Source organism: Pristiophorus japonicus, chromosome 9 (genome assembly GCF_044704955.1).
Source record: "Pristiophorus japonicus isolate sPriJap1 chromosome 9, sPriJap1.hap1, whole genome shotgun sequence".
In the NCBI taxonomy this organism is placed as follows: domain Eukaryota; kingdom Metazoa; phylum Chordata; class Chondrichthyes; family Pristiophoridae; genus Pristiophorus; species Pristiophorus japonicus.
Genome location: NC_091985.1, coordinates 23894780 through 23917341, shown reverse-complemented (window position 1 = coordinate 23917341; position 22562 = coordinate 23894780). Strand labels below are relative to the sequence as shown.

At 44.7% G+C, this 22562-nt stretch overlaps 1 protein-coding gene across 11 annotated transcripts in view; it reads left to right on the top strand.

Moving 5' to 3' along the window:
* Positions 1 to 22562, top strand: part of LOC139272969 (FERM domain-containing protein 6-like) — a 135532-nt gene that overhangs the window by 74315 nt on the left and 38655 nt on the right. For all 11 annotated transcript variants that reach the window (XM_070889170.1, XM_070889167.1, XM_070889173.1 and 8 more), the window contains 3 exons: positions 6169 to 6248; positions 10683 to 10759; positions 12120 to 12306. In XM_070889170.1, the coding sequence (XP_070745271.1) occupies positions 6169 to 6248; positions 10683 to 10759; positions 12120 to 12306 (344 nt within the window). The remainder of the gene's footprint in view (positions 1 to 6168; positions 6249 to 10682; positions 10760 to 12119; positions 12307 to 22562) is intronic.

Below are 22562 nucleotides of genomic sequence, written 5' to 3'. Positions count from 1 at the left end.
AAGGGCACAGGAGAGATTTTATTCCTGTGCAGAAAAATAGAAATATGGGCCGGAATTTTCTGGCATCTGTGTGGGCGGCATTGGAGGCGGGTCAGGAGGGAAATTTGAAATAACTTGGAGCGGGTCGGGAGCCCGCCATCATCCCGCCCCCACGCGCCTTTCCCTCTGGCGTGTTAGCCAGCGCGGCAGCGACCTGAACGGCAGAGGCAGCTGAGCTAATTGAGATCATTGTAAGGTTGGTGTTAGACTATTAAGCATCTTTTTAACCCGATCTTTCAAATTTCCCTAGATAACCACGGGAATCACACAGCTCTGGAACCACATGTGAAAACCTGAGGCAGAAATTCAGTGTCCTTTGATGCAGCTCATTAGTGCACAACATAGAAAGCACAATAAATACACTCACCTGACAACTGGTTACTTTCCTAAGACAGATGCTGTTGCTGAATGCATTGTCAGCACAGATTTAGCTTTCTAGAGGTTGCAAGTCTTTTCAGCAAAGTCGGCAACCACTGTTACCTCATTGAGACAACTTATCACATCATTGACAGATTGCTTCTGTCATCTCTACTTGACCTGCCATCTATTCCATCAGCATGGGTGTTGTTTATACTGTCTCACCTTGGTCCTCAGAATCAGACCACGATCAGCCCCAACACCAGTAGCACCAACAACAACACCACCACCACCAACCTTCTGCTCAATCACCTGATGCTGCCAGAACATCAGCACAGGGCTGCACCGGACTGGAGGCAGTACCCCCAACACAGGGTATATAGGCAGAGGATGAGTTTCTTCAACATGACTGAGCAGCAATGCCAAAGGAGGCTCAGGCTTTGCACCAGGTCGTCGCACACATTTGCACATTGCTGGAGCAAGACCCGTTATCCGGAGGAACGGGTGGACACACCTTACCACTGGCTGTCAAAGTCACCAGTGCCCTTCACTTCTTCGCCTCCTTCCACGGATCTGCAGCAAACATTTGTGGCATCTCTCAGTTGGCCACCCACAGATGCATCACACAGGTCACCGATTCTCTGTTTGACAAGTCAGCCAATTATATCAACTTTGCCACGGATGAAGCCAGTGTTACTGAGCGGGTGTTGGTGTTTGCGGCTCTGGCTGGCTTCCCACGGGTGCAAGGCATCATTAACTGTACACGTGACCATCAGGGTACTCCATCACCTAGGAGTCTTTGTCAACTGCAAAAGCTTCCACTCCCTCACTGTGCAGCTGCTATGACTCTTTCATCCTGCGTCAGTCCACCCTCCTTCAGCTCTTCACGCTTGGAGACTAAGGCTAGCCACTGAAGATGTGACACATGATGCTCTTGAGGAGGCCAAGGAGCGTTATAATGAAAGCCACATTTCTGCCAGATGTGTCATAGAGCAGACCATTGGCATGCTGAAAATGCGCTTCAGATGCCTTGAGGAGCCCTTCAGTATGCACCAGCAAGGGTCTCCAGAATCGTCATGGTCTGCTGCGCCCTGCACAACATAGCGTAGCAGCGAGGATTAGTGCTGAATGAGGAGCAAGGCACTGGGCACACAGGCTCTTCAAAGCTCCCAAGTCTACATTGACATCCCTCCTAGAGGGGAGGTCTATGAACGTCTGCCATCTATTCTCCATAGATAGCCTTCTATTCTCCATAGATAGCCATTTACTCTCCATCGATACCATGTGCTCCTGTGAGTGGCGCATTAGCAGCTCCATGCAGGTGGCCATCCTTTCCATGAAAGAACATAAAGTCACCATCACCTACGACACGGTGGTGCTCATGTTGGAGATGGACTCCTCCATTCTCTGCACATTTGCAGACATTGCGGTCGCAAAACCTGTCAAAGACTTCGTCTTGCTGCACCTCCAGGATTGCCTTTCTGGATGGCCTCCGAGGTTCAGAATCTACATGCAGCTAAGCAGAGCTGGGAGCATCCTGCGGCCTCTGCCGAGGAGTCGCCACTGCTGTCTCCACCATCTTCTCTTGACCATTTGTGACTTGTGACACACCAGGTGACAATACTACTCTATCTCTCGTGGGACCACCGAGGTGTGCGGCTCTGCACTGGTGCTGGGTGCGCTTATGTCTGGTGACAGTGCGTCCTCAGAGGCTGGAAGGTCCTCTGAGGAGTGGTCTTCCTCTTCTTCCAGGACAGTGGGGGGCTCTTGATGAACCCGTGGGAGAGTAAAGAGATGGTTTAGAAATGTCATATCAAGGATGGGTAACGATACCATTATGCATATGATGAACATTCACTGGCTGCTGACATCAGTGCCCATATGAGTGACTGCTGTATGCCATGTGGTGTAATTCTATTACCAGGTTGATGAGATGCCCCCCTCTTTCTGTCTCCCACCTCCAACTGCTCTGCCACTGAAACTTCTAGGGCGCTCTCCTCTGCTGCAGTTAACGTGGCCAATGATGGAGGGCAACCTCTGGTTCTCTCCCTCCCCCTCATTGTAGGCTCTCTTCCCCTGCAAGGAGGGAAAGAAGAGAAGTTTGAATGAATGATGGAATGAGTGTGAGAAATGGATGGATAAGGTCTTTACATGGTGACTATGATGGAGTGGGGGCCAGTGCCAAGTGGCCTCCTTGTGTGTTGTTAGTTGATATGATTGCATTAGGATGAGGGTGAGTGTGAGGAGTGGCTAGTTAGATGGGGATGTGATAATGTAGATAGATAGAGAGGGATGGGTGAACATGCAGAGTATGTTGGTGTGAGTAATGATGTGAGGCTTGGGAAGGCAGAGTGATGGGGATGTGATGAAATGCACAGCAGGATGAAGTTGAGTGTGGCTTTGCACTCAACTTTCTTGATCTAATTAGATCATTGAAGCGTTTCCAGCACTGGACCCAGGTCCTCCTGACAACATCCGTGCTGTTGACGTCTGCTGGGGAGGTCTCTCCTGCCCATTGGAAGGGAAGAGGACCTCCATGCTCTTGACTCTCTCCACAAGCATATGGAGGATGTCATCAGAGAACCTCAGCCCTCAGCCTTTGTGCAGTCATGTTTCCAAGTATTTGGAACACTCAAAAACTTCAGTACAGTGTTTACACAATCCTAAATGAACCTTCAAATGCAGTGTGGTCACTGCTGCTTTAAATATCCTGGCTGAAAACGTGTCACTGATGATGTCAGCAGACCCGCACCATTTAATAGGGCCATGTAACACACAGGGCTGCCTTAATAAGCGCCATTAATAGAAAGTTGATCTGAGGAGTGGAATGGAATGAGGAGCGGAATGGAATGAGGAGCGGGGTCACGACCCGACCCACCCAGATACAGAAAATATCGGCCATGAATGAAGTTGGAGAGAGCTTCGTCAATGAGGGATTGTGACCATGTGTGATAATGAGGTCAAGGGCTTGGCTGTTGAATATAGGTGGGGGAGTAGATGTGAGGTTGAAAGGCTGTTGGAGGAAGGTAAGGGAGAATTCAAGTGAAGATTGAAATCAGAGGATGGGAACTCATTTGATGCGAAGACAGAGGTCAGTCAGGAGAGAAGAGATTTGATTGAGGGAATGGTCAATGGATGATAACTGGTAAGAAGATATTGAAATAGAGAGTGGTGTGGTAAAGGATGATGTGCTGTAATGAGGAAAAGGAGTTTGGAGAAGCACTGATGCCTGCTACTGGTCAGAGAAGAACCATTGGTTGCAGGTGAAGCAATTTTGGGATTTTTTTTACATTGGGGCAGAATTTCCGACGTCCTGGGCCCGTACGAAATTTCTACGGACCCGGGAAGGCATCGGAAAAGCCGGTTTTCAGTGCGCAATGCGCATGCTCTGAAAACCGGCTTTTCCAATCTGTCAAGCTGGAGCTTGACAGATCATAGCCAGATCGGGAACGAGGACGTTTGTATGGGCAAGATTGGGCTTATTTACCCATATCTTGCCCAGCAAATGTCCTCAAAAAATCTTGCGCCTGAAAAAGCAGGCACATAGCCTACTTTTACAGGTGCAAGTGTTTTAAAACACACAAAAAGAATTGGAAAATAAAATTATAAACACATAGTTTATTGCTAAAAAACCCTCCCCACGATGGTAAGTTTATTTTTAACCATAATTTAAAAATTTTTTTAAAACATTGGGAAAATATTTTATTTTTATAAGACATAACTTTAATTTCAATTAATTTTAAATATGTGTGGTCTGTTTTATTTTTTATTATTTTATGTGATTGCTTTTGTTCCCATTAATGCACTGAGAACTCGTAGTTACGCGAGTCTCAGTGCTATTAATGGGAACCTGTGAAATACTTACCTGATTGGCTGAGCAGTCACACATGACTGCATCTTCTGCGTCTGGACACTCTGCACGGGAGCGCGTTTCACAGCGCGGGAGGAGAAGGCTTCCCCGTTGAAATCAGGACGCTTCCTAGACCACTAGGTAAATTCGTAAAAAAATATCCAGCGAGGAGGCAGTTGCCCGTGGGAAGACCCCCAGAGGAATTTCTGGGCCATTAATATCACTATATAAATGCAAGTTGTCGTCCATGAGATTTATCTTCAGAATTTAAATTTCTGAGCATATCTCACTCCGCTGTGTGGAACTGCTCAGTCTCTAGTCAAAGTCTTCCACTTCTCTGGCACGCCGCAGCACTGGATTCCCATTCACATTATTTTCAGCTGAATTAAGTCAACTTTTGCTGATTCCCGAGCACTCTTTCCTCCCCTGCCTACCTCATGTCTGAAACATGCTGTCACCACTGAAGAGCAGAAAGAATTTTGTTTTGGAGGAGGAAGCGAAGAAGGTTTTTTTTTTAGAAAGCTTTATGCAAGATTCCATATTGACCATTAACGGCTAAGTTGAGAAGTCATTGAATACAAGGTAAAGTGTGATGCTGGATAAAGTATGGACTTGTAAATAGAAAATGGAGAGGAACTGTATGTGGGGTTTTCTTTTTTGACTGGAAAGAGGTTTTAAATGGAGCTTTGCTATTTTTAAATTATACTAATTAATGATTTGGAGGAGAAAAATATCGTAAACAAAACCTGCAAGTTTGAACTGATACTAAAATTGGAGGCAGGACAAATAATACTGAAATATGAAACCACATTTTGAAGAATTTAGATCTCTTGGCTAAATGAGCATATGGCTTATGCAATTCAAAGTGCCAAAGTTCTGCAGGAGCAATGAACCAATAGATGGGCATATTTTAAATGGAACAGTGGTACAGTGTGTTGATCAGGAAAGATAGTTGGGGATTATAATGGTCAGCACAATGTTGGGGTTTCAGTTTTAAAAAATTACATTGGCCCGGATATTTACGGGCAGGGAGCAGGGCCAGCTTTTAGCGGCCGGGGAACGTGGAGGTTTAACAGAATCCACATGGCGGCCTCATTTAAATATTATAATTCCTGACTCACCTCTCGAGAGCAGCTTACTCGGCTGATCCCAATCCGCCCCAGTGAAACTGGTAGTAGGCGCATTCGTGCCAGGTTGGGGTTGGATTCCCCATTTTTATGAATCTAACATACCCACCTCACCCCGCTGTGCTGTGGGGGGGGGTTAAAATGCCCCCATTGTTACTGGATTGCACTAGCAGAGGGATAGAATACTGCAATGTACATATACCAGAGTAATACATTAGTAAAGAGCAACTGGACTTGAAGGATTATATCCTGTTCATAGAATCATAGAATGGTTACAGCACGGAAGGTCTTTTGGCCCGTCAAGCCCGTGCCGGCTCTCTGCAAATGCACCTCAGCTAGTCCCACTTCTCCGCCCTTTCCCCATAGCTCTGCAAATGTTTTTCTTTTCGGTACTTATCCAACTCCCTTTTGAAAGCCATGATTGAGTCTGATTCCACCCCGCCCCCCCTCCCTTTCAGACAGTGCATTCCAGATCCTAACCACTCGCTGTGTAAAAAAAGTTTTTTCTTATGTCGTCTTTGGTTCTTTTGCCAATGGATTTCTGAGTGTAGACACTAATAATGCACTTATTGTACTATTCAAAACTGGACAATTCAGTTAAAGTGAAATACTGAGGCCAGGTTTTTGCTGTGTTTTTGGCTTATTTTTAAAAGTTTTTGGAAAGTCTGATATTCACGAAATGTTCTCTGTTTCTTGTTTACAATGTGACATTGAGCCACACACCAGGTTGGGCTGGGCTGCATTCTTGTAATTGCTCTCACGAAGGTAACTGAAGTGTTATTTTCATGTTTTTAGACAATGAACACATTTTTGTAGACTTGGAGCAGAAACTCACTAAATATTTCCCCAAGGAATGGAAGAAAGAAATTAGCAAAGTAAGTTTTTTGAATTTATTATTTGGTACATCTGCAGCAACTGTAATTTTTGAGTCATTTGGATAGCCTAGTTTGAGTTCCTGCATTGTGCTTATTATAGAATAACAAATCTGTGGATTCTATGGCCGGAATCTTACAAGCCCTGCAAGTGTGGGTTTGGAGGCGGGCCCGCTCTGAACCCGTCTCCTTGTCAGTTTCCAGAGTGTCGGGTCTGGCTGCGGTTCACAGACCCGACACCAAGTGACGGGCCAGCTAATTAAGATCATTAAGAGGTAGTTTAGAAGTATTTAAAAATAATTTTACCAGGTACTTTCAGCAGCTTCCCGTCACGCGGGCTTCACGTCAGGTAAGTGTGTCGGATTCTCAACGACTCTCCTCTGCTTTGACTAGTTGACAGCTGCAGAAATGGTATAAAAGCTACCATTTCACAGCTGTTCACTTTCCAATCTCAGAGGCTGAAGCTGTATGCAGTTTGGAAGTATCTGCAGTGAACTCTCTATGCACTGTCACCTTGAAGCAACCTCTCTCACCATTGACAGATCGCTTCTGTCATCTCAACTTCAGCTGCATCGGTGCCCTTGAGAAAATCTCATCTTGGTCCTCAGAATCCCACCACGATCAGCCCCAACACCAATATCACTAAACACACCAGCAGCACCACCAACAACACACAACTTTTCTGCAATCACTTGATACTGCACAAGACATCAGCATCTGACCACATTGCTGCCCGGGATGGCCTCACCATGGTCACCTTTACTTCATTTGATGCTGTACACCCTGGCTGCCACATGATGCACCAAGTTGGCACCATCACACACCAGCACCATAAAGCATCCCTGTAATGAACAAACCACTCCTTTCACACTCACCACCATTGCAGAGAGTACTCTTGTGTCTCACCATTTACTACAACTCACTAAGCTACTTCCAAATATTCACACAAATCTGTCCAAGTACGCAAAGTGTTCAAAATAAAGATTTCAATGTTTGAGAACCATTAGCAGAAACTCTACATGAACATTGGCTAAAAGACCCAAGTGCCTACCCTTGTGTGTTATTAATTGGTATGATTGGACAAGGATGAGGGTGAGTGTGAGGTGTGGCTAGTGAGATGGGGATGTGATAATGTAGAGAGAGAGGGGGATGGGTGGAGGTGCAAGATCAGTTGGTGTGAGTAAGGATGTACAGGAGTAGGGTAGGGAAAGCAGAGTGATGGGGATGTGATGAGTGGCACAGCAGGATGAGGTTGAGTGCGGCTTTGCAGCAATGTTTCATGATCCACTGAGATCATTGAAAGGTTTGCACCACTGCAGCCAGCTCCTCCAGATGACATCCCTGCGTGTGCCCTCCTGTGCAATGTGCAACCAGGCTGTGTTGATGTCCTGGGGAGGTCTCTTCCGCCCATTGGAAGGGAAGACAACCTCCTTGCGTGCTGTGTCTCCTTCCATAAGCATCTGGAAGGCGAGCCTGGATGCAGCCGTGCACCTTTGTGCAGTGTTTGCAGCAGCTCAATGCTGTAGAACACTGACAGAGTAACTGTCAAAATCAATGTGGCAGTTAAACAAAAGCTTTATCCTGAATCAAACCATGCTTTACCAGAGCTGAGAGTGCTTGATGTTGACATTAGGTGCTCAGAATTGGTCGCAGAGCTTTCAACTGTCTGACTCCCATGCTCTGGAACGCCCTTCCTAAGCCCCTTCATCTTGTGAAGTTTTTCCCACCCTCAAAATAATTCTTTATAGAATCATAGAATAGTACAGCACAGAAAGAGGCCATTCAATCCATTGAGTCTGCGCCAGCTCTTTCGAAAAGCAATCCAGGTTAATTCCACCCCCCCACTCTTTCCCCACATCCCTGCAATTTTTTTCTCCTTCAAGTATTTATCCAATTCCATTTTGAAGGTTATTGTTGAATCTGTATCCACCACCCTATCAGGCAGTGCATTCCAAATCCCAACCACTCACCTCTGGTTCTTTATCCAATCACCTCTCGTTATCGACCCTTCCGCTATTGGAAAACCTACCTCTTCAACAGCGCCCCTGACCACCTTTCCTAGTCCTTATAAGAACATGAGAAATAGGAGCTATTTGACCCTTCGAACCTGCTGCGCCATTCATCATGATCATGATCTTCTACCTCAACTCCACCTTCCCACACTATCCCCATATCCCTTAATTCCCTTTGTTCCCCAAAATTTATCAACCTTTCATCACCCTTGAGTGAAGAAATTTCTCCTCATCTTAGTGCTAAATGGCCTACCCATTATTCTGGTTTCTGGAGTGTAACCCGCCCTCTTTAATTTGATTAAAGTATTACAACAAAATAGTTGTAGAGCTGTTGTGGGAGTGGCTTAGCCACTTTTGAGTTGGGAGCCTGTGGAAAAGGAGCTGCTCCAGTGCTGTCTGCCTGCAAGCTTGCAACCAGAATCTCCAGGAGAGGAGGAAGAGGCCTACCCATTATTCTGTGACTGTGACCTCGTGTTCTAGATTCCAGAGCCATGGGAAACATTTTCGCACCATTAACCCTGTCAAACACCTTAAGAATTTTATGTGTTTCAATTATATCACCTCTCATTCTTCTAAACTCTAAGGAATATAGGCCTAGTCTATTCAATTTCTCCTCATAGGGCAATCCCCTCATCCCAGAACCAGTCTAGTGAATCTTCGCTGCACTCCCTCTATGGCAAGTATGTCTTTCCTTAGTACACCAGATGTGGTAAGACATCTTGGGGCCGAAATTGACCCTTCCCTTAAGCCTATTACCACCAAAAATCGGCAGCCACGCAGCGGAGTGCAATGGCTGCCGATTTTTTTGTAGAATGGCCGCCATTTTGAAAATTCCGTTCCTGTGGTATCCCAGCGGTGATCTGCTCCCCCCACTACCATTCCGTTGCTGCCGATCCATCCTAAGTGCGTTATCAGAGCGCACACTGCCGATGTACCCCGCCTTCCCCAACCCGATCGCGAAATTCTAGCCAGAAAATCTTCCTCCCACTGACCGGTGCCTCTGGCAGCTTTTTCTGGCAGTGCACTCTGCTTGGAGTACTTGCAAAATTGCAGTGCGGCAGCCATTTAAGGGGCGGCCGCCGGCATTTTTTTTTTGTCGGCTGACTGCCATGTCGGGCCGACAGTTATGCCCTCAGGTTCGGCCGGGCCACCAACAGGCAGCCTAGTACCCCCTCTTGGGTGCCAGGTCGCTGGTCCAGCCGATACCCTCCCTGGTGGCCCAGTGGACCTAACCTAAAGAATCGCAGCGTGTCTCCCCTTTAAGTGAAGGGGAGAGATGTGGTGACGCGCCAGTGCGATGACATCATCAGCGCTACGCTAATGACTGACAGCAGCGGACACTCCACCCGCCCCCAACTTCCACCCCTCTAGTGTGAGAACTTCCGCTCACATCAGCCCCCATTATGACCAACTTCCGGTCGGCTGATTTTAAAAAAAGTCAAAGAGCGGAATTTCACTCGAGGCCACCACATCCACCGGGCCGGTAAAAACAAATTAGGATAGGTGCGCCGCGTTTCCGGCAGTGGGCAATTTCGGCAGCCTTTACTCTACTCTAATCCTTTTGTAACAAAAGCTAACATGTTATTTACTTTCCTAATTGCTTGCTGAACCTGCATGTTAACTTTCTGTGATTCATGTACAAGGACAACCAGGTCCCTGTGAGTGCAAACATTTCCCAGTCTCACCATCCAAAAAACATTCTGCTTTCTTGTTTTTCCTACCAAAGTGGATAACTTCCCATTTCCCCACATTGTATTCCATTTGCTATGTTCTTGCCCACTCAGTCAACCTGTCTATATCTCTCTGCAGCCTCTTTGCGTCCTCCTCACAACTTTCTCACCTAACTTTGTATCATCAGCAAACTTGGATATGTTACACTCAGTACCTTCATCTAAGTCATTAATATAGATTGTAAAAACTGATGCCCAAGCACCGATCCTTGCAGTACCCCTCTAGTTACAGCCTGCTAATCTGAAAAAGTCCCTTTTATTCCTGTCCATTAACCAATCCTCAATCCATGCTAATATATTACTCCCAATACCATGAGTCCTTATTTTGTGTAATAACCCCTTGAATTTTGTGTAGTAACCTCCTCCTACTGCTGTTGATGCTTGACCCCCAAATGTGACTTGCTTTGGGATGTTTTGTTAATGTTAAAGACGCTATGTAAATGAAAGTTGTACATGTGGTATGGATAGGGTAAACCGAGATTATTTCAAATCAAACCAGGAATGTTGTACTAGAGAATATAAATTGAAGTCAGAGGAAAGTCGGGTGGTTGTGTAAAACGGGCCTCTGACCCGAACTCGCTCTGTTCCCACCGTGCAGGTTAAGTTAAAATCGGGGCTTTAACCTTGGCAGCAATGTTTGGTTATGTTCTAATGATGCTGCCTCCTTCTTCCCTCTCCCTTTCCTTTTTTAACAGAACAATGAGAAGTTTGGAGCTCCGTTCGTCGTTTGCCTAAGGGTGCAGTACTACGTTGAAAACGGAAAAATAATAAGGTACAGTGTTCCTATTTAGTAGTTGGGTTAAAATAATAAAGTAAATGTATCTATTCAGTAACACTTTCCATGGGTCATGATTTTGTATGTTTAAAAAAAAAATCACTGAATAATGTAATCTTTTATGAAGAGAGCCTGACAATAATAAACGTACACCTGCTGTGTGGCTGCTCAATATTGTATCTGCGACAAATGGTTGCTTCCGTTGCCTCGTTTGTTCATCTCCAAAATAAGTATTACTGAGGTAAAATAATTACATGAAAGAAAAAAAGGGTACACCTGTGCTGGAGGTGATTCTATAGGTCACTGATGGTTTCTGATTTTCAAACAAAGTGCTGGCTGTGAGCTGAACAATAACATTACACTTCCAGCATCATTTTTGTTTTATTTTAGCACCTGGCAGCTGTTTTATATGAAGATAAATGGGTTCTTCCATTATGGCTCTCTGTTGAGTAGCTTGGCGTATTGTTTAGCTGCCGGACGTTGAAATCCTTGTGATATGAGTCACACTGATTTTGTAGAATTTTCCCCCAATTTATAGACCATTTTTGTCCCCTTTCCTCTTTCTTGAAGGCGTCACTCGTCAGTTAAGGTACAGATCCGCAGGTGACTGTTGCCTTCTACCTCCTCGCCCAAGTGCTTGTTTTTTCTGGTGCAAACAATGACTGTCGGGATACAGCACAGTCAAGCTTGATCCTCACCTGACATCCAACATGGGCATGTTCCAGCAAAGGTTGGGTGTTGTCATTGAATAGCAATACGAACATACGACCCTCTGGTCCATCGAGCCTGTCCCACACAATTGTGATACCTTGTGTATCATAATATATTCACTCCATGCCACCCGAAACTATGTGATCTCCTGGGAGAGGCAAAAAAAAAAGTTTATTAAAAAAAAAACCCAGGCCAATTCTGGGGAAAAAATTTGGGAAATTCCTTTCCGACCCATCTAGGTGATTGAAACTAGTCCAGGAGATCACTCTGCCCGTGAATGCCCTACAGTACCCACCTTCTGTAAGAGGTGATGTGTGCCCCAGCCAGAAACAGGTCCAGCTCTCGCTTGAATCAAGAGAAGGAATCCTGACCAATCCCTGCCCACCTCTCCCTCCCCCGTCCCTTCTACCTACATTCTCAGGAGTGCTGAGATCCCTGCCACTGATCCAACTAGGATCAGTTAACGCAGCGCAGGATAGGCCGGGCATCATTTCTGAGACCTTCCTGATCTGCATGGTTACACACAGCATTCATGAGCCAGGTTGCAAATCCAGGTTTAAAAAATATTCTTGGCATACATGTTACTTACATCAACAGCTGTTTAGTTGAGTGCCTAACTCTTGTAAAATTCTCCATATCCCTGCAGTGACAAGAAGGCAAGACATTTCTATTATTGCCAACTAAAAGAACAAGTTTTAAGCTCGCGGTGCACAAGCAAAGAGGAAGTCTATTTTTTGCTCACAGCATATGCATTGCAGGCTGACTTGGGGAACTATAAAAAGAATGTGCACATTGGGAAATATTTTGAACCTCAGGATTATTTCCCTCAATGGGTAAGAACAATTTATTTTGGTTGCTTAAATTCTTTCATTATTTGAGGTTTTGTATGTGCAGTTGCAAGATTTTTAATAAGATAATAGATGTAAAGAAATAGTTTGAGATATGACTGTTTGCACAGTAGGCATTTGAAACATCATTAAAGCAGGATTAAATTGCATATCCAATATAGTAAGTAAAAATCTAATAGCTAGGATTATATTATATAAAATACACACCAAGGACAAGTAACTTATATGAAACAAACACTGGCACCATCCACTTCATATCTATAAACCGCTGCTTGCTGACATTTGTTCAATTTATACAATATGTTTCAAGCCATATGCTTTTCCCCTTAAACTCCTCAATCACATTTCCCTTTTGTTCCATCAATCCCATGGTATGGAGATCATATTATTCAAATCCAGTCCAATAACTAAGCCATGTCTGGCACAAAGAATGTATTTTCAGTTCAGAAGTAAGCTTTAGCTTCTACCAATACTCAGCTTATAATTGATCCAATGTTGCATAACACATTTTTTTCATACTACAATAACATTAGCTGCTTAATGACACATTTCAGTGGAAAAAAGAAAACTCTGGTTCTTATCCTGCATGCTATGCAAACAGAAGAGAATTACTGACCTACTCACTGAAGCAATCCGGTATTGGAGTTAAAGTAAATGAAGCTTTTATTGAAAAAGACTCTAATAAATACTTCCATATGGAAGACAGTGAAGGGACATAATGAACACAATGAGTTGTTTTCGTGTTCTTGAGGCCCCAAACCAGAACCATAACTAATTTTGAATCTTTTCCAAGGACTTGTAAAAACCTTTCTCCTCGCATTCCAGTGGCCGCTGAGTGTTGGTGCCCAAGTTAGCAGAACATAGCAATGGGTCAGTGGCCAGGAGCCTGGCCTTCAACCTGGCCTGGTGACTAATCAAAACAGAACAGCATGCACACTGCACGTAACAGATGCCAGCACCACCCTTCTTGAAACTCGTAGAGACTCTTTCCTCACACCCCCCCCCGCCAACCTCTAACTGCCTGCTCTGGCATTCACATTGTGGGAAGTCAGAGAAGCGGAACTGATATTTCTTGAAGCTGGAGAACGATTTTTGGAGAGGGACCAGGGACAGCCCGAACAGCTGCGAGACTCATTTTTGTAGCTAATACCTGGGGCGGTGGCAACAGGAAGTGGATGAGAACGGCCTCCTGAACTGGAGTGATACCCGGGACCAAGGCTAAGCTGGGAGAGGAGCAGGGACCGGTTTTTGGATCAGTGGGAACAAGACTATCGGGAAGCGGAACAAGTGTCCTTTTACTGAATTAACATTTCTTGGACAAAATGTTGCAGAAGCAAAACTTTATTTTCCCCCCACAAAATTCTCGATATTCTGAAAGTAAAATTGATAACAGTTTTAAATTTTTATCAGATGCAGATTTACTTAAAATCTGAAGAATAAGCTAATATTTTTTTTTAAAGTGAAAGAGCAGACAAACCAATAAAATATCGGATAGTAAACTAGTTCAAACCTGTTCAAGAGCATAAAAAAGACGTAACTATTTGGCATTTCCTTTTGGCATTCCTTTGTGGTCAGGTAGAACAATCATACAAAAGTAGATGCCCACAAACCCGTTTCCCCTCCCTTCCTGAAGAGGATCTGTTTTGCTCACTCATAGTTAATTCCTGGATTCTTTTACCTCAATCTGGTTCAGTAAAATTACTGAGTCGAATACCTCTTGTGCTTTGAACAAAGCAGTCTTTATTACCGGCCAGTAAGACCTATCAGACAGAAGATATACTCTCTGGATAGAGCGTACACACTCCCTACGGATAGGTGAAGTTACATCGTAAAGCGTTAACAGTTATACAGTTTTGAAATCAGATAACAAAATACAAATGGATTGACAGTCTAACTCAGCCACTCATTAGTCAATCTATATGAGATGTTCTTCTTGAAAGCTCAAGTATTGCCTCCAAATGTTTCAATCTAATGGTGTGACTATTTACTGAGACCTTGCAATTCTGCAGATGTATTTCATGTTACAATTATATATTATTGGCAGGATTAGTGACTTGAAACCTTGAGACAGACTGTTAGCTAAGCTGATGTTGCACTATTTGCAATCTGACATTCTCCCAGCTATTCTTCCATGGCTTATATATTTTCATATATCCCGTTTACTTTACTGTCCTTAATTCCATATATTCCGTTCAGATATCCACATCCCCCCTTTTATCATTCTATGATAACATTTAGGATCATTCTATGAGTATTGCATTGTTGAGTAGTTCTCTAGTTTGTTGGATCATAACCCGGGAACCCTTGACCACAAGAGGGTCTGCTAACCTTGTCATTGCTTTACAGCAGAGGTTAAGGCAACCAACAATCAAACAGCAGGTAATTATTATGATGAGAACAATTGCGCCATGTATTAGATAGGATCTCCAAGATCCACCCAGAAACCAATCAAACCTGCTAAGTTCTTTTGCTGGTGTGGATAACTTTTTCACCTCCCTCCTTATGTGATCGGCAAGGTGGGTTATGTTTTCTGAACTATCAGGAATGTAAGTGCAACATTCAGATCCTATCAGGGCACACGTTCCCCCTTTCTCAGCTAACAGGTAATCGAGGGCCATTCGGTTTTGTAATGCTACGGTCCTTATCGCTACCATTTCAGCTGTGATGCCCTCCAGAGCCTCAGCAGTGCGGTTAGCTACCTGTTCCAATATCGTTTCTTTGAATCCATCTAACAGTCTCAGTTAGGGTCAGGGGAACGGTGCGCAAAGGAATTCCCCCTTTGGAATGTATAGGGATATGTGAACACACCCAGCATCTAGTGAAGTGCCCTTTTTCCGCATAAACGTAAGACATAAACAAAAAGGTGTTTACATGGAGCTCTCGCCTTTGTCTTCCTTCCCGTGCACCAAAACTGTCATATATCAACACTATTATGCAGACAGTAGCATACAGACACAGTCTCATCTTATAAATAGTCCAATTATTTAGCTGATAAAAAGAGTTCTGTTTTCACGTTTCCCTTCAGGTTTCCGTCAGTGTATTTGGCTGTCTGACAGGTAAGAGTTCAAACTGATCCTCCTTCAACTGCATTGTTCAGCTATAGGGAGGAGGAGATCTGGAACAGAAACAGGAATTAGACTAACCAGCAAAATTTGTTTAAATGGTGATGAGCTTGCAGTGGTGCAGGTGAACCCAGGCACTTTTCCCCTCAACCTTGGCTGCAGTGGGGGTAGTGAGTGACACCTAAAAAGGCCCCTCCCATTGTGGCTCTAATCCCTTCCGAATCCATACTTCCCTGGTGCCACGAGGGACAATTCGGGTAAAACTGGGAGGTCGAGGTGAGCATCTTGAACCTGGTTGTGAACTAGTCGCAGAGCCTGAGTCAGAGAAAGAACATAGGTGGTCATCAGTCTAGCTGAGATCTCATATCTAGGAACAATTTCCCTCATTAACACCTTAACAACAGTCTGAGTCTTATCGTCCAGGTTAGGGTAGGCTTCAAGCCATCTGCTAAACACATCTACTATTACTAACACATATCTGTAACACTGAACTTTTTGCAACTCAATGTAGTTCAACTGAAATGTCTCAAAGGGACCTTCGGGTAGGGGCGTTTTACCCCAATCACAGGGGACTCCCTTCCCTGGATTATGTTGCTGGCCAACCAGGCAACGACTACTGATGTTCTGGGTGAGCGCCTGGAGTTTAGGGTGCCACCAAGTAGCCAAAAGTGTGTCACTCGTGGTCCTTGCTCCACAATGAGTAGCAAAATGCAGACATTCTATAACCCATGAGGCCAACTCGTCAGACATGCAAGTCTGTTCCGCGGGAGTGGTCCAGAGTTTAGAAACATTGTCATAAGTACATGCATAATATTTCCACAACAGTTTATCTTTTTCAGGAGCGTCCCCCTGTGCTTTTATAACATCTTGGATGGTTGGCATTGGTTTTTTTCCGAGGCTAACTTATCCTTTGCAGGATTTTTAATCTGACTCATAATTTTGGGCACTACCATCTGTTGGTCACGAGAGGCCTGTTTGGCCTCTTGGTACAATGGCAATGCGTTTGGGGAACATGAGGGCTTGCAACAAATCAGATACTAACTGTTTATGAGATATCTCATTCCCCTGTGAGGTTAGGAATCCCCTATTTTTCCATAATTGTCCGAAATCATGCGCCACCCCAAAGGCATACCTAGAGTCGGTATAGATATTGACTTTGAGATCTTTGGCCAAGATACAGGCTTGGGTGAGGGCGAATTGTTGAGCTTGTTGAGCAGAATAGGCGGTTTCAAAGCAGCAGATTCCAAGACCTGATTCTCCTGGTTTACTATGGCGTATCCTGAGATTCGTGTATCTTCTGGATTAATAGAAGTACTTCCGTGAACAAACATAAACAATCATGACTGGGTTCTTCCTCATCTTGGGGTGGCTCAGTAAGAAAACAGGCCGGATTAATTGCAGTATAGTGCCAAAAAGTCATTTTAGGATTGCCTGTGATTTCAGTGGGTTCTGTCGGATTGCCCTGCACTGAGATCTCAATCGGATCAATGGGAGTATAACCCACTTGGGAGGGGTTCTCTGCCCACACATAGTCAGGTATGCCGGAGCCAGTATGATGCTGTAGAGTCGTTAAGACCTTCTCGGGGTCCCCATGAAATTTGCACATCCCGGCTGGTAGGGTCAGCCTCATCTATGGCCTTGCGTACCATAACTCCCAAATCTTTAGCATGGTGAGGGGCTAATACTTCACAAGCAATATGCGGTGCCATTGTTAGGGGCTGTTTCCACAGATTCTTATCCACTTCCACAAAATCTGCCTCTCTTTCCAGTCCAGTCACTCTAGCCCTTAATAAAATTCCCTTCACTTCCCCTTCGTGATCCTGATAAAAGTTCTGCAGGTCCTGATTCTTTCCACTGGGATCGTATGCTAGGGTCACGTGACAGGGTGCCTGCGGCAGGTCCAGAGACCACCACTGAGGGGTTCTAGTGGTATAATACTGCCGCTTAAGGGTTTCCTGTTTTACAATAATCCCATTATCTCCACACTCCAAATGCAACTGGAATTTGCAAAGGAGGTCTCTAGCCATCAAGTTACAGTCCAGATTGGTTGTGATAACAACTCGATGTTCCACCGATTCTTCCTGGTAACCCATTTTAACCGGTTCTGACACTGGGAATGTCGAGATTTGTCCCAGGAATCCTGAAAGTTCCTGTGTTTCAGTAGAAGCAGGGAGTTTAAGCTTTGATTGTACAGAAGACATGAAGGCTCCCGTATCTATCAAAAAGGGTTGCCACTCATTCAGAATGGGTTCGTCGTCCGGGGAGGATCCCTGCACAATCAAGCTGCGTAGTCAATCGGGGGACAATTGACCAAAGGGGTTGTTCTGGGAGAAGTTAGTGTAAGATCTTCCTCTCCCCCCTTGCCCCCCTCCTCTTCCTCCTCTTCCTTTTCCATGCTGACGGTAGGGGCAATTTTTATTCCAATGTCCTTCCTGCCCACAATTAAAACAGTCAATTCCTCTTACCCAGTCCCGGCCTCTTCCCATACCATGCCGGGGACAATAGGGAGGTTTATTAGCAGGGCTCGGGCCGTTTGGTTGTTTAGTATAACCGTATCCTTGCTTATCCATCCAATCCTGTATGCAACACTGCGGTTCTATTGATCCTTCCTCCCGAGATGGCTCTTCCTTTCTAGTCACGTATTCAGTTTTGACCCGGGTTGGGGGCGCACCTCCCCCCTCCCCTTTCTTTTTCTGCCAATAATATCTAACTGCCCTTTCCATCTGTCCGGATAGCGTGAGCAATCAAATAGTTGTTTGAAGATCACAGACATCTATAGAGAGGTGGTCTGCAGCTTGTTGTGCATCAGGGTTTGGCATTGGTCTGACAGGGAATTGGTGTCGGGACTTTGGGATCTTGGAAATCATTTCTAGGCCGGAGGATGTTTCAGAGCTGTCTGACTGCTTGACAGTTCTGTGTCTCGATCGGCGGGGGTGTTTGCTATGTCTTTCACAACTTGGACTGGTAGGTTGACTAGAAGATTTACGGGACTGTTTGTGATGTTGAGATATAGTTCTGCCCTTTCGAGTGTGAGATCTGGTCCTTTCGGCTGTATTGCTTGTAAACTGGGGATCCGAATCGCTATCAGAGGATGAGGAGTCAGTTTGGGTTTGTTGCTTTGGTGATATGTGGTTGTTCCTAACTCTTTTTTACTGGAGTGTTAGGTGGAGGGTGTTGGGAAGAGGACTGGAGCAAGAGGCCAGGGGGTGCGGGAGGCGCCGTTGGGCGCTGAGTCAGTGGCCACTCATCAATTTCATCATCAGCCTCGGTTAACACAAAGCCAGCCATTTTAACTTGTAGTTGATCAATACCTTTCTCAGAGGTCCCAGAGGATCTCTTAGCAAGTTTCTCGTGCGCACATTCATTCTTTTTTTTTAAAGACGTCTACAGTTTTAACATGTGTTCCCTCTGTCAATGCAAGTCCTAATTTAATAGCATTGTTTGCCAACTCGATAGAAGTGATGCATCTTTTAATTTCTGACAATAATGTCGCCAGGTTGCAATTAAATTTTTTTATCCCCTTTTCCTCGTCCCCTTCTCCAAATTAATCCCTGTGCTTTTTTTTTTACCTCTACGCTTCTAGTGTCACTTAGAGGCCACTGGTCATCCCCTAATAATTTGTTCAGGGCTCCTGATAATTTTCTAAAGTCTTCAGCTCTTTCAGGGAATTCCTCACATAACTTTTGTAGCGGACTATCCGCATCCGTGGTTTTATCTAACTGATTTCCCATTTTCACACTGCCCCTCGTATTACTGTGTCGCTACGCGTTCGTGTCGTCGTGCAATTTAAACAAACTTACAAATAGACACAGACTTTACAGAACTAACACGGACTTTAACTAACTCCAAATCTAACACTTACCCGCATCACCGCACGGTCCGCGTCGCCGCACGATCTTAATACTAAACTACCACGTCGCCTCGCAGTTCACGTCGCCTTGCAATCCGCGTTGCCCCGCAGCTCACGTCGCCTCGCAATCCGCGTTGCCTCGCAGTTCACGCCGCCGCGCAATCCGCGTCGACCCGTGGCTCGCGTCGCCGCGCGAGTTAAGATACTTTAACTTTACTTTACCCGCATCGCCGCACGGTCCGCATAGCCGCGCGATCTACAAAATAGACAAAGACTTCTAACACGTACCCGCATCACCGCACGGTCCGCATAGCCGCACGATTTACAAAATCACCGCACGGTCCGCATAGCCGCGCGATCTTAATACTAAACTTAAAACTCTAAACACCTTAAGACTTACAGACTTACTGCCATTAGCACTGACTTTCGCGATTCGCGTTGCTGCGCCTCTGCGTCACTACGCGTCGGCGTCACTGCGCGTTTACGTCACTGCGCGTCTACGTCACTGCGCGTTGACGTCACTGCGCGTTCGCTTCACTGCGCGTTTACGTCACTGCGCGTTCGCTTCGGCCCTACTTTCCGAGTTGCTGCGGGGGTTGTTTTTTTTTTAAATTCAATCAGAGCCTAGACGGGCCAAGTGATATACAAGGTCGACGTCGTACCTGAGTTGAACACCTATCCTCTATTTAAATCCCCACTTTATTCCCTGTGAGCCTAATTTTCTAATTTTGATTTCTTATGAGCCTCAATTAATTTATTTTAGTCTCCAAATTTCCCTATCCTTTCGCGTTACTGCGCAGTTTAAATTCAATCAGTCAATGAAAGCCCTAATTTAATGGAGTTTTTTTTTTGCCAATTGGACAGGAGTGATTTTATATTTTTCATAATTTAAAATCTCAGAACATTTTTTTCTTTCAGCACCTATTTAGTACGTTACTTTTTTTTTATAACTAGAGAGAAGTCTGGCACGTAGGCTGTGGACTGCTTTTCGTTATCTCAATTGTTCCAGCCTCAAGGTCGTGTTATTTAATATAATTTTTTTTTTTAAATCCTTTTGAATCCATCTCAGTTGTTTTGCTGTGCCTTCTCTGAATGTTTGTTTTCAACAAGTTTTTCTTTTTTTTTTAAAACCACCGGGACCATGTAATTTTTTCTCTTTTTAACAAATCTATCCTTTGGGCATTTCCTGGCTCCGCAACTTATCATCCGAATATACGTAATTCAATAAGGTTCACACTCTTAAACTTCCCACATACAGGACAACACTACGAAGGGTTAAAACAAACTTTCATTCTGTTTGAGATAAAACAAACCACAACTCCCCGGCTTTTTTTTTACAGTAAAAGTCACAGAAGCATTTCTCATTTAAACAGACATTCACAAGAGTCTCTTTTCTTTCCTATTAATTTTTTTTTTTTTGGATCCATGATTGATCATCTATCCCTATCTAGCTCTAACTATCTTTCCAAGTCGCCGCTTGGTTTGCATCATCGCACAATTTCCCTATCTCTATCCCTATTCTAAGTTTGAAAGGTATTCACCAGATTGTCCTGGATCTCGTTCAGACACTACCTGAGAACCAGCGAGTGGCTAAACTTTCCTCAGACTTTTGAAACCGGGGGAAACTGGAGCAGTATTGAAATCATACTCACTCCAGTGGCCATTTTCCCCTCGTCTCGTCCAAGGCTAGTCTGGCTCTTAATTCGCAAGTTTTCGGCAGTCGTCCGTTGAGATCCCACTTCTGACACCAAATGTTAATTCCTGGATTCTTTTACCTCAATCTGGTTCAGTAAAATTACTGAGTCGAATACCTCTTGTGCTTTGAACAAAGCAGTCTTTATTACCGGCCAGTAAGACCTATCAGACAGAAGATATACTCTCTGGATAGAGCGTACACACTCCCTACGGATAGGTGAAGTTACATCGTAAAGCGTTAACAGTTATACAGTTTTGAAATCAGATAACAAAATACAAATGGATTGACAGTCTAACTCAGCCACTCATTAGTCAATCTATATGAGATGTTCTTCTTGAAAGCTCAAGTATTGCCTCCAAATGTTTCAATCTAATGGTGTGACTATTTACTGAGACCTTGCAATTCTGCAGATGTATTTCATGTTACAATTATATATTATTGGCAGGATTAGTGACTTGAAACCTTGAGACAGACTGTTAGCTAAGCTGATGTTGCACTATTTGCAATCTGACATTCTCCCAGCTATTCTTCCATGGCTTATATATTTTCATATATCCCGTTTACTTTACTGTCCTTAATTCCATATATTCCGTTCAGATATCCACACTATGTCCTGTTTGAGTTCCAAATGTATCTATTCTCCAGATTTGACAGCTGCAAATAAGGCTGTATTTTTTAGCCACGTGTCAGAATGCAGAAATCATTCCTTTTAGTGCAGACAGCACTAAGTCATGCGAGTTTTGCTCATGGCATAGAGGATCATCATCATCATCATCATCATAGGCAGTCCCTCGAAATTGAGGAAGACTTGCTTCCACTTTAAAAATGAGTTCTTAGGTGACTGAACAGTGCAATACGGGAATTACAATCCCTGTCACAGGTGGGACAGACAGTCGTTGAGGGAAGGGGTGGGGAGTCTGGTTTGCCACACGCTCCTTCTGCTGCCTGCGCTTGATTTCTGAATGCTCTCGGCGACGACTCGAGGTGCTCAGTGCCCTCCCGGATGAGCTTCCTCCACGATGGGCCGAAATGGCTCCTTCTGCGCTGTAAATTTCTATGTTTTTATGTTTAGGGCGGTCTTGGGTCAGGGATGTTGCATTTTATCAAGGAGGCTTTGAGGGTGTCCTTGTAACGTTTCCGCATAGAGGATAATGAATGGCCGGGGGTGGTTCTAATTTAAGATTCAGGTGACATCATCATTGTTCAAAAAGAAGGGAGAAGGATAAACCTGGCAATTGCAGGTCATTCAGCCTAACGTTGGTGGTGCAGAAACTTTTAGAGACAATAATCTGGGAAAAAATTAATTAGCATTTGGAAAATGAATGAAAGTCAGCATGGGGTTAGCGCCTCCGAGAGGAAGTGGAGTGCTAAATCAAGCGCTCCACTTCCTTTCTGGGAAAGGAGCGGGGTGCATGTTTCGGCGGTGGACAGCTCAGCAGCACTCAAGCAGAGTGCCGGGCTGAGCGATCGCGGCACGGACCCCACGTCCAAAGCCGCGGCGGTGAGCAAAAAAAAGCTGACATTTTTTTAACCAGCAGCCGGCCACCTCCCCTTTAACTTTCGCCCCGCTAGCGGCCGTCCGCCCAGTACGCATCCCCTGAAGCTGTCGCTGTCGTCACCGGGCGTAGCTTCA